Below are 12,722 nucleotides of genomic sequence, written 5' to 3'. Positions count from 1 at the left end.
TTAGGAGTCTAAAATAGTGCAGAGGATATACTCATTATTGTACTTCAGCTGGAACTGTGGATCTGCAGAGAGGTTGCATCTCTACCCTTCCCTCCTATGCAAGAACAGGGAATATGGGAAAGTCAGACAGCACAATAGTCCAGGTGTCAGTGAAGTACTGCTTGAAATATTTTGTAGCCACTGGTGGCTCTATCTTTTATCAAACATCCTTTATAGTACCTGTGAACTGCTCTAAAATCAAATTCAGATGCTGCTGTGCAGTCTCTTCATGCAGTATCTGCTGTTTGAATTAAAGCTGGAGGCAGTTTCCAGCCCAACACAGGTGTTTGTTTGGGTGCTTTAAATAGCCCAGGGATTCCCCAAGATCAGTAGAAGGTAAAATCTCTTTGTTGAAGCTGCAACAGGTTTTAAACACTCCTTTGACCTTTCTAGGTCTGTGTATGAGTATGGGATGAGATCTGCAGGAGAATGACTATATCTGAAGGTGTCATAAACCAGCATTGAGTCTCTTTGAAGTACTGTATTCACTCGTGCTGCAGACTAAGCTCTCTTTTTCAATCAAGACATAAATTTTTTGGTTGTTTTCTTTTTTAATTGGCTACTGCAGTAGAAGCTCATACAAATAAAGTTATGGCTTTCTTCTGTCTAAAAGGTCTAAAAGAGAGCCAAAGAGCTGTGCTCTAATTGTCTTCATTCTAAGCCCCCTACTCTCAAGAAGGAGACTGAGTTTTTAACAAGGAACTTGCTGTGTACAGCAAGGTAAGAGAAATATTGAACCTAGGTAGGCTTCTATCAGATAGATCAGTACTAGAAGGCTTCACATCACTGTAATTTAGTTTTTAGCAAGATGTTAGTAGGAGTTTACACCCTAAAGCTGCACAGTGAAGTAAAGTACTGCAAGTTAGTTTTTATGGATATTAACCATAAGTGTTAGTGGGGATTTTGAGCCTGAAATGGCTTGCTGAAGTTTTCTTGTCCATATAAGAAGAGTAACTTGTCTCTTAGCCTTGTCAGGGTAGGGTTTGATTATCCCACTATGCTGTCAAAACAGGAACTGATAGGAGGATATAAACCCCCCACAGCTTGGCTGCAGATGGTTGGGTAGGGACATGACCACCCCTTTTCACCTATTCTGGAAGGGTGGCATCGGGGGGGTGGGTGGGTGACTGCTACCCCAACTTCTGCCTCCTGCATGGCACATTTCTGGCATGGAATTGCTACAGCTTCTGCTGTGAGCAGTGCTTGGTTTACTTATTTGCATCATAATGATACTTTTAGTGGTCTGCAAGGAGATAATCTACAAAGCCTGCACCCCCTCTGCTTGGGTTGGTCTAACTCTCACAAAGAGAGTCAGATCCACTTGGAACTATGGCAGTTAAGTTCCTCTGTATATCCTCAGCATATGCAGCTCTGTGGTGAAGTTTATTCAAGTGTGATGTAAAATTTCAGTCTGGGGAAAGAAGTCCAAGTTTATCATTTTGTTTTGTGTCTCAGTGGTGTGCTCTGTGCTGTTCATGTGCATGTATAAACACACAGGATTAACATGATCTGTCTGTCAACACAGGTTGCTGCCTTGAAGTACATCCCATCAGTTCTTCATGATGTTGAAATGGTTTTTGATGCCAAGTTACTGAGGTGAGTCACTCTTGAACATTTCCTAGATGTCAGCAATTAATTCTTGTAGATCAGTTTAGTTCCACAAAGCTACACCAGTTCCTACTGATCAAGACACTGGTGGGTCCCTGGATATGTTTGTTACTGGTCTCTTGTCAATATTCGTGAGATATAAATAAATATAAGTCATAAAAAGTGATAAATGTTTAGAAATATGTGATCTTCTGCTCTTTCTGTCCTTATTAACACCTGATGAATTCATCTGTATGGTATTTATGGCATTTTTCCTTTTCATGCAGCCAACTACTATATGAATTTTACACTTGCATTCCACCAGTGAAACTACAGAAGCAGAAAGTGCAGTCCATGAAGGAAATCGTACGCAGCAACCTTTTTAAAAAACAAGGTAAATACAAAATGCCTCTGAGGCTTCAAATAAATGTGTGAAAATTTTCAGTGACCTACATGTTGTGCAATTCACATTTGAAATGGAGTGAAACAAATAGTGAAAGAGTGTGAATGCCAGGAGCCTGGGGTCTGGAGGGGATTCAGCTCTTTGCACAGGATGGCAAGAGCTGTGCAAAGTGTGACTGCTGGTCTAGAGCAAGGAACAGGTGGGGCTCAGAGGAACACTTTTGTGTGGTTTTCTTATGTTATAGTGGTTAGGTGGGTGAGCTATGTACCCTGTCAACTCATTTGAAGGTCTATAATGGAATAGGAACAGGAAGTGAAACCTGTGAACACAGATGTTCAATGAGGCCTCTGCCTGTGAAGTGGGCAAAACAATATCTGTGCTGTGGACACTGAGCTGCAATGCAGCATTTCCACTCACAGGACTTACAATGCTTCTCAGCCTCTACCAGAACTTAGTGTCTTTCTCAGCTCTCAGGAGTGTTAATGATACTGAAATGCCCTTATCACCATTGTGCTCAGTTTTCCTTCATATTATCACAAGAAATGAATTTTTGCTGAAGAAATCCTATCAGAATAGCCAAGTTTTACATGATTAGTTTCAGCTCAGTGTCAAGTGTTCTGACTCCTCTCCTGTGGAGTGGATGGCTGCTTCTCTCTCTGCACCTTTTTGCTGTGTAGATAACCTTCAGAACCTGAAAGGCACACAGACTCCTCAGATGAGTTCCAATTTTTGACAGCTTAGAGATAATGATTCCAGGAACCTGACAGTACAATAGTGGGTTGCAAATAGTGCTGTGTTTGAGTAGATTGAGAGAGGATTGCTTTGCTCACCTCATTCTGAGTTGCCAGGAGAGTGATGCAGTTCTAACTAGCCAGGACAGATAAAAATTACACTTTATTTTCAGACCTGTGTTGTATTCCATTGAGACTGAATTGTATATTGTAAGCTTTAACAATAACTCGCTGTGTCTGCTGTGTTTTAAGTCCATTGTAGATTTCCTGGGGAAAAAAGTCAAGAAAATAATGTAGGTGGTTTTAATGTTTAGATTAAATTAAGTAATATTTTAACCTATCTTTATGTTAATAGTTTCATGGTCAACAGCTGTGATTTTTTTTTTAACTATGTGTAAATTCACACTTGCTTTGAATTGGTGAAACACAGGCAGCTGCAGCTTAGGTATCTCCATACACTGATCCAAACTATTAAGAGCAGATTCTAATTAATTTTCAAACAGCTCTAGTCCTGCATTCCCAGTTTGCTCTGGTAGTTGACTGTATTTCTGTTTTACAAGCAGAGTCTGATGCATCATTGCAGTGAGGTGCCTTTACTGCTGCTGCTTCTAAAATCAGAAGTGCCAGACTCAGTTTTATCTGTGTTGCTTGTGGTGAGCAGAATTGAGACCAGAAGGAGAAATACCCTCTCACAAGAGTGAATGACTCTTGGGTACAAATAAGGCATTCTCCTGAACTCTTGATCTTGCTAGAGTTCAGTCAGCTACCCTGTGTTTAATACTGAGAAATTAGGTGTAAGCTATAAACTTTATTTTTGTTCAATAGTTTTTCATTAAAGAAGCTCAGTTTTTACTGGTTCACAGATCAGGAGTGATGGTCAGGACAGCAGATCCCAGGCTTGTATAATAAGGAATAAACCCTAATAAATATTCAGAAGGAAAACATTTGAGCATACAACAACCGTGTGCTTCACAGTTCTATTCACTAGTGTTCATCCTACAGCTCCTTTTTCTACCCCTCTGTGTGTTCCAGAAGAGAAAAGAGTGAGGTTTGCATTCCCAAGAATCTTTCATTATAGTCTGCTTAGTGTGGTGCTTGCTTCATGTGTTTAACAGGCCCTTCCTTTAGCTGAGGTCTGTTAATGCAAAATACTCTCTAAAGCTTTTACTACTGCAGATAAATAATAATAATAATAGATTGCTGGTTGCTTGTAAATGCAGCTTGTCTGATGTCTTGAAATAAATAGCTGGTCTGTCGTGGGATATGTCTACCTCAGGATGCATTGTGAATTCTAAAAAGAGGACACGGTTTTGTTTCTGTATTTTTTAGGTAATAATGAATAAGAAATTTTCCTAGGAGGATTTCTAATTCTGGGGACCTTTTATAAAACCAATAAATGGTGGGTTTTACATAATGCTGACCAGATAATTAATACATTTTAATTTTTCCCCGACAGGTAGTTAGTGGATTCATTTAGTCTTAAATTTGTAGATAAAAAAAATGTATTGCCCAAAAGCTCTCCACCATTTTTTGCTAACATCAGACACTTGACAGCAGAACCAAGCAGCTGAGAGCATGAAGGCAGCAAATCACACTGGATTGATTTGCCAGCCCTGCTGGTTCACCTATATCCTGCATATCTGGGTATTGTGATCCAAACTTGCATTAGTAATTGGCAGCTAAAGTGTATCCACAAAATAATATGTAAAAATTAACTGCTTGTTTATGTGCTTGTGGGGATGACATGTGCAAGGTCTACCTTAAAATGTTTATACTGTGATACTTAATATAGTAATACTTGGTATATAATTATATAATAATACTTAGTTGTGCTCCCTTTAGAGGAATCTGGAGAAATTGATTGATTTTTTTTAATGTATTAGATTAAAACAAGAGAAGTCCTCTGAAAAAGCATTTGCCCAAAATAGAGAAATCAAGTTGCTGTCATTTAAAATAAAACTAAAATATACCCTGTTTGTTTTAGCTTAATCATGACATATTGTTTTATCAATATCATGACTTATGTTATTATAGTACTAACAAGAGAATATTTTTGCTAACTAGAAAATATTCATTTAAACATTTTGCACGTCAGTAGTTTGATGAAGTGACAGAATAAAACAGCTCCTTGCTGGTAATGTAGGATTTAGAATTGTCATTATTTCAGAATTTAAAATCCCTGAAACTAACAACTTTGCTTTTTTATTTTATTTTTTTCTTACTGAAGTGGCAGGCACACCTTTAGACCATCCTTAGTGCAACCTGGTCAGGGCCAAATAGACTCTTGCAAATATATTTTCCTTTTCCTAAGACCATTCCATGAAGCTGCCATTCCTCTAACACAGAATGGCCAGCTGACAATGCTCCTATTGCCTCAGGGATGTCACTCAAGTATCCTTTAGGGTATTTAATACTGGAGCTTCTCTGTTTAGTAATGATCTTTACACCTTTCCTTTCACCCAACTGCCCCTAAATTACTAACAGCAGAAAATAATCCTTTAAATAATTACAAGGTGTTTATTTAGTCTAAATGCTATTTTTGATTATTTGCATTTATGTTTTGTTTTCAACCTTAACATTGTAATTACCATAGGGGTAATATAGTATATATAGGGAAATATAGTATATATACTATATGTTTATATATCTTTTCTCTTTCTCTTTCTCTCTCTACATATATATATATATATATATCCTATATATAATATCATAGTCCACATCATGTTTAAGTGCAGGCACTGAAGAATGTGAAAAGGCCAATACACAATTAAGTATCTATATCATTATGTAATATAAAATTTAATATCATTACATTATTATTAGATCTATTATTGTATCATATATAATATTATAGTGGTATGGAAACATTTCTGCACTGTGCTGTTGTAATACTGCACACAGTAAATAGCAAACAAATCTCTTTTCATTTACATTGCTGTGGCTTAAAATAGAAGATTCTAAAGGTGCTTTTTTTTGCTGTATATTAAATACAATTGATTTTCAAATTAATTGGGTAGAGAACCAAGTGTGTGTGAGGTGTAGACACCGCCTGATTCATTACTGCACTCAATGAGCTGGAAGGTCATTAACAAGAATGAAAGCACATGTAGGCTATCTCAGACTAGGATGCAGCATGATAATTAAGGTAAGATTGCCAACAGTATCATTAACTAAAGTTCACATTTATCTAGAACAGGTAGTATTTTTTTCTGCCATGAGTACGGAATATATTTAACTACACTGCTAATTACAGTGAAGTCTATTAATTTGGTATGTTTCAGATTATCCATTTTTTCCCCCAGACTTTAGTCTCTTTCCAGGTAGTTCATTGCAGTTGTTCAATTAATTTACATCCATTCCCAGAGGTGTTATTTTTATAATTCAATTGGATTGCATATACTGACATTTCTATTCTTTGACCCATTGATATTCACAGCATTTTCTAAAGAAGCAGACTTGTGAAAACATGGGAAAGTGTTTTAGAAAAAAAAATTTAAAAGTCAGTGAAATTTGCCTTTATTAAATAAGTCACACATGACCCTGAAGTTGGAAACCTTGAGGGTAAACTGAATTTATTGCTAGGTATTCCCAGGCATTCAAAATTTCCACTGTAGACCCATGGAGTGCTTTCATCAGATAGGAAATGGTCCCGTGCACCTCTGCTGTAATTGATCTTCAAAGGCCTTGCAGCACTAAAGCATTTTTAGAAGCCTTTAAATTACATTGCCATTTTTTGTAGAGGCATTGATTTCTTGTTCCCACTCTGCTACTATAACACAGCTTGGAGAGGTTATGGGGGTGCAGGTGTTTGAGGGGCTGAGTGCAGGATGATGGATGCTTTCCACTGCTTGGGCACTTTCACCGTGGCATTTAGGAATGTTCTAACAGGATGTGGGAGCAGACTTTTATACAGTTTTGCCTTTAGAAAATATTAAGTCGTTTTTGGTTAGAGGGCAAAAGATCTGCTTAATTTTTGACACTTTGCTTTTAGATTACTTGATATTTTGTTATTTTAAAATGTCAAAGTGACGGAAATGGTTGCCTTGTCTCATATAAATACCTCTAATGGGATTTTAGAGTCTCTTTTATGATGTAAGAAACTGTCTCCTGTCATATCTGTCAGTCTGTTTAGTAGGATGTAATGGATTATTCTCTCCCTGTTGTGAAGAGAATTTGTTAGAGTCGTTTAATTTCTATGTAAAACTACTTTTCCGGAGTTACTGTTTCATTTGTTTATTTTTAGGAAACTTACTGCCTAAATTCTCCCACCATCTTTCTGTTTCTGAGAAAATAACAAATGAAGATATAGCTGTTCATAAATCACATGGAGTTTTTATTGTGGTTAGTGTTGCTGAGTTTACACTATTCAGAGCTAGATGTTTATTCTAAGCTGGGCCTGGAATATTTACTGACATTATATCGAATGCAGGGAGCCTCCAACGCAGGGAATGATTGGCATCTGACTCCATGATTCAGAAAGTTGAACAATTGCTTTATTAAAACCATACTATATTACACTAATACTACATTACAATAATACTAAAGAGATACTATATGATAAGAATACTAAAGAAACCCCTGGGTGTCTGAGACTGCCAGGACACAGCTTTGAGTGATTGGCTAATCACTCAAAACCATTTTCACCTGGGTCTAATTAAGTAAATGGCTCTCTGTAAACAATCTCTATAACACATTCCACATGTGCAAAAACAACAGGAGCAGTGGATAGAGATAAAAAGTGTTTTTTTCTTTTCTTCTCTGAGCTTCTCACTGCCTTTCCCAGGAAAAATCCTTGGGAAACTTGTGCCTGCTGCTCTCTGTGAAGAGGGCTGAGGCCTCAATGTTATGCTGGAGCTTGTAAATGAATAGCCTTGAGAAAATTGGTTTTAATTGGTGAGAAATGAATATAAAGTGCTTCAACACATGATGAAATGTGTGTGTTTGATAGTGGTGCTTTGGACATTGCATTCCCTCCTGGTCCAGCCCTGCAGATGGGTTTGCTCTGCAGCAGAGCTGAGATCACCCCAAAGAGCAGGAGCTCCAAGTAGGGCACACAGATGGTCACTGGCAGGGTGGGAATTGGGTTTGTCTTGGCTGGAAATGCAGGCCCTGTGCTTGCTGTGGCTGCAGACACGGCTGCTGCATGTTCAGCATATGCAAACCACTTGCTGATTTTGGAAGAACAGCAGCAACAGACATATGTTAGCACCAGGGGTTAATTTGCCAGATGCCAGAAGAAATGCTGAGACTGGAGCAATTTTTTTCCTTACTGAAGAACTCTTTCTATTCTTTTACTGTTTAAACATGAGAAGTACTTGCACACACCCCTAACCACACTGATTTCCTAACACTCTTGTACATTACTGAGTTTTACCTGTGAAACACTTGGTTTCATTTCACAAATTGAATATTGCTGCTAGTTTGGGTTGATATAGTGTAGCATTTTTACCTTCAGGATTATTAAGAAAAGGTTTTTAAAAAAAGGCATAAGTAGGAGTAATTTCTGGCTAAGCATCTTTCAGTTTAATTATTACGGTCAGGATTGAGTTATGGATATTGATTTTTACTGTTATGATCTTAAAATCTGGTTCCTACTGACAAGAGTTCCTAAGCCTAAATTTTTGGGGTTTTGTGGGGGTTTTCTCTGATTTTTTTTTCCCCTTCCCTGTGTTCAGCACAAATTTGAAACATTTTTAAAATGCTTGAATTTGGAGATTGTTCATGCATGTGACTCTGCTGTTTTTAGCTACTGGGGAAAATGGAAATTAGTCACTGATCATATATATTCCTTTGAAAAGGTTCTGTATAGAAACGCAGTCTATCCTGTAGATTCAGTCTTGAATTTTGCATTTAGCTTATTTATTTATTGGGGCATTTTTAAGGCATGCATTACCTCTAAAACATCACTTCAAGTCCTGTATTTCAAGCATTCATCTTTTGCCAGTTCTATTGCTGCAATGTTTTGATACAGATGAATATGGCATAAACATATCTGCAGGTATTTATCTGCATACATTTGTGATGAATATATGTGGATTAAAGCCATTACTTTTGTTTATGGATGAGTAAGAGACATACTTGATATTGCAACTGATAACTTTTTGTTAGACTTGACCCATTATGGCATTTTTGTAGTTACATTTTTTTAAATTCTGTTGTATGGAGGGAAATCAAGTTAGGTGAACTAGTTTTAACAATGAACTTCGAAATGTATGTGTAAAACATGATTTACAATTACATCAAATAGAAAGAGATATCAAAAGCATATTAAAGCACTTGATAATGACACATATTGGGTGTCAGTAAAATGAGATGAGGAAATGTGAAAATTCACAGAATCATAGGATGGCCTGGGTTGGAAGGGACCTAAAGGATGTGGATGTGCTGACAAGGCTGTGTCTGCCTGGCAGCCTGCAATGCCTGCAAGCTGGAAAAGGCACCGAGCGCTGGGAATGCTCTCTTGGCTAGAGCAGGGCTGTGCTGCAAATTCTGGCTGCCCTGGAGTGCCTGGCACTGCTCAGCCCTCATAAGGGGGACACTTGAACACACACCTGGAAGCTGGCAGGTGCAGGCCAGTGCAGCTGCTCCTGGGGTCAGTGCTGTGCTCTGGGTACAGGACCTGCTCTGTGTCCTGCCTCACCTGCTGACTCTGAGCTGCCAGCAGCTGCTGAGTGCTGCTGAGGATCCTGTGTTTCAACTCCCTTCATGTTCCTATTAGAGTCCAGGGCACAAAGAGAATTTGCATCTTGCAGTGCTGTCAGAATCTGTAGGTGACCTGCTGTGGTATTTTCAGGGTCCCCAGGACAAAGAAGGAAATGATTGAATCTGACATCTGACCCCATGTTCTTAGAAGGTTAATTTATTATTCTATTCTATTCTATTCTATTCTATTCTATTCTATTCTATTCTATTCTATTCTATTCTATTTTATATCCTATTCTATTCTATTCTATTAAAGAATAGAGAAAGGATCCTTACAGAAAACTCGTGACTCTCCAGAGCCCCAACACAGCTGGACAGTGATTGTTTATCCAACGTGTGAATTGTTTTTACTTAATGACCAATCTCCAACCACATTCCAAAGCAGCAAAACACAGGAGAAGCAAATCAGATAATTATTGTTTTCATTTTTCTCTGAGGCTTCTCAGATTTGCAGGAGAAGAAATCCTGGTGAAGGGAATTTTCAGAAAATATGATAGTGACAACCTGTGGTACCTTCCTTTCTGTGGCTCTTATCTAAGCTGTGAAATTTAAATTAAGATTCAGCAATGAATGAAAAGTATACCATTTTAAAATCATTCCTCTTGGGCTCCTCAGTAAACCAAAGAGTTAAATTGCAAATTACAAAGAGGGAAGACTTTTAACAGGAAGATTGCTGCAGTTGTGAACAGATGTCCTTTGTGAAGAAGCACAATGCTTTAATTGAGTACTGGCTGCCATCAGAAGTCTCACCTCATTGAAAGAATGTTGTTCACTGGCTTTATTTTTAAGGCTTTGTTCTAAATCTGTATTCAGATGACACCTATGTCCTTATTAAATTGGCATGCCAGTTTTTAAGTGGGCATGAAGCCATCCTAACAGATGGATATGACTACAGGCATGCCAGGGAATCAAGAGAAGTGTTTCCTAAGGGAGACAAAAGCAGTGTTAAATCTTTATTACCATTTTGGCTGCATGTATGAGGCAGTCAGGACTGAAACCCGTCTGTGATCTTTGCTGAAGGAGACCCAAATGTCTTTTTTAATGACATGATAGCATTAATGACTTAAGAGTTTGAATTTCATTTACCTGGTATGTAAGAAATCATTAGGTATCTTCCAAAGGGAATAAGGTGAATAGAAGGGTTAAAAAATCCAACTTAAACCCAAAATAGAAAACACATAACTCCTTAATCTTGGACAACAATGGATGCACCTTATGCAGGAAGGTGCTGCCAGGGAACCTCTCCAAGAAGTGGTTTGGAATTTGGGATTGATGAATATGCATAACACTAAATCTTTTGACAGACCTTGATGAAGAAAATGCAAGATGTTCAAACTGTATGTTGATGTTTTATGTGTTCTAATAAAAGTTGGGACAGCTAGAATAAAAACAGTCAGAACAGTTGGGATTTTTCATGCTTTTGAACAATTAAGAATAGATTGTTGGCAATGTTCTTACATTATTTATCAAGCAGAAAAGAAAGCAGCTAGTATTTGAATAGGCATCTTCCCCTCTCCATGTCTCTCCCTTGTCTGTCTTGAGCTTTCCTGGGGCATGGAAAGAGGTGTGAGAATGTGAATTGCTTCATCACAGACTTAGAGATTTGTTTAGGTTGGAAAAGACCCTTAAGAATGAGTCCAGCTAAACCTAACCCTGCCAAGTCTGCCACTAAACCATGTCCCCACATCCACCCATCTTTTAAATCTTTTAAATCTCCCCAGGGATGGTGACTCCATCGGTGCCCTGGGCAGTCTGGGCCAGGACTGGACACCCCCTGAGGCAGTTTCTGCTACTCAAGAGAGCAACTCAGGGAGTTGGAGAGGAGGAAGGTCCCCCCTGCTCCTCCTTTTCTCCAGGCTGAGCCCCCCAGCCCCTTCCCAGCTCTGTTCCTTTCTCCTGCCTGGCTCCAGCCCCTCGGTGCCTTTCTTGCTGAGAGCCCCAGGACTGGGCAGAGCCCTCAAGGTGTGCCCAGAGCAGTGCCCAGCACAGGGACAGTCCCTGCCCTGCTCCTGCTGCCACACCCTGGCTGGGACAGGCCAGGTGCCCTTGGTCTCTGGCCCACCTGGGCACACCTGGGCTCATGTTGAGGTGTCCCCAGCACCCCAGTGTCCTGGCACTTCCCCTGCTGGCCTTGGGCCATCCATCCAGCCTGGCCAGGTCCCTCTGCAGAGCCCTCCTGCCCAGCTCAGTGCCATCTGCAGCCTTGCTGAGGGTGCATCCAGTGATGAGCCTAAATCATCAACTGCAACATAAAGTTTTCTTTTAGCTATTTTTTCAATTGCAATCTTCCACCATTTTCTAATTTTTTTTTCTCCTTTTCCCAGGCCAGTGAATTGCTGATGTTAAACAAGAACTTGGCTCATTTTCCTTATGTAACTTGTGCAATGATACCTTAGTATTAGAATCAGAAATTTATATACTGGTTCAATAAACTTTTCTTTGTCCCAAGATAGTACAAGAATTTCATATTTTATATGATGTCCTAGTGAAATAGTTTTAGCTGGTTTTCCAAAGTTACAAGGAAGCAACTACAGGTTTATATTTACTTTAGTCCACCTGCAGGCTTGGGCTGAGGTCAGGTCTACCTTGCTACAAATACTGGGTTTTTTCCATTTTTGCAAACAGATTTTGATTCCATGTGTTTTTCAGAATATCTTGGAAGTTCATCCTCATATGGGATGATTTTAAGTGGTAGGGGTCTTCTAAAACCAAATTAGTTTTTCCTTTGTTTCTATTTATCAATAATGTCCTAGAATTACATTACAAAATTAAGTAATTCTCCTGTATAATCAACAAGCTGAGTTTAGCTTGCAGACAGTCAAAAAATATAGACATAAAGCATTAATATTAACCAAACTAATTAACACAAAAAAATGAGTTTTCTTACTAAAATCTATTGATTCTTTTCATATTAGTATTAATGGAAAGTTTGACCTTTTTTAAAAGGAAATAATATAGCTAAGAAGAGTTAAACAACCTTTGAATTTCCATGTAGCTTGACACTTCAACATTGTTCACATCTGAAAATACCCTGTAAATAATTGATCAGCTGTATATATTAAGTCCTTTTAGGAGATTCTGTACATGTCAAATATGGATCCAATCTTAATTTATATTGCCAAGTACAACTGGGATTACTGAAGCTTGGAGAGCAATTAGCTCTAAAAACTGGAGGAAACAAATTGTACCTTCTGCCTTAGCTGTTCCCTCAGTACAATAAGAAAATTTGGTCTATGCAAGAAGCCCTACCTTTTTCATGT

General features: G+C 38.5%; 1 protein-coding gene across 1 annotated transcript in view; it reads left to right on the top strand.

Moving 5' to 3' along the window:
* The window catches only part of DOCK2 (dedicator of cytokinesis 2), a 162,915-nt gene that overhangs the window by 39,244 nt on the left and 110,949 nt on the right, over positions 1 to 12,722 (top strand). The window contains exons 24-25 of the mRNA XM_071443091.1: positions 1,565 to 1,635; positions 1,914 to 2,020. Of these exons, the coding sequence (XP_071299192.1) occupies positions 1,565 to 1,635; positions 1,914 to 2,020 (178 nt within the window). The remainder of the gene's footprint in view (positions 1 to 1,564; positions 1,636 to 1,913; positions 2,021 to 12,722) is intronic.

Source organism: Agelaius tricolor, unplaced genomic scaffold, assembly GCF_023055355.1.
Source record: "Agelaius tricolor isolate 1412-34295 unplaced genomic scaffold, bAgeTri1.0.p SCAF_18, whole genome shotgun sequence".
Classification (NCBI taxonomy): domain Eukaryota; kingdom Metazoa; phylum Chordata; class Aves; order Passeriformes; family Icteridae; genus Agelaius; species Agelaius tricolor.
This window is presented reverse-complemented; position numbering and strand designations above follow the sequence as displayed.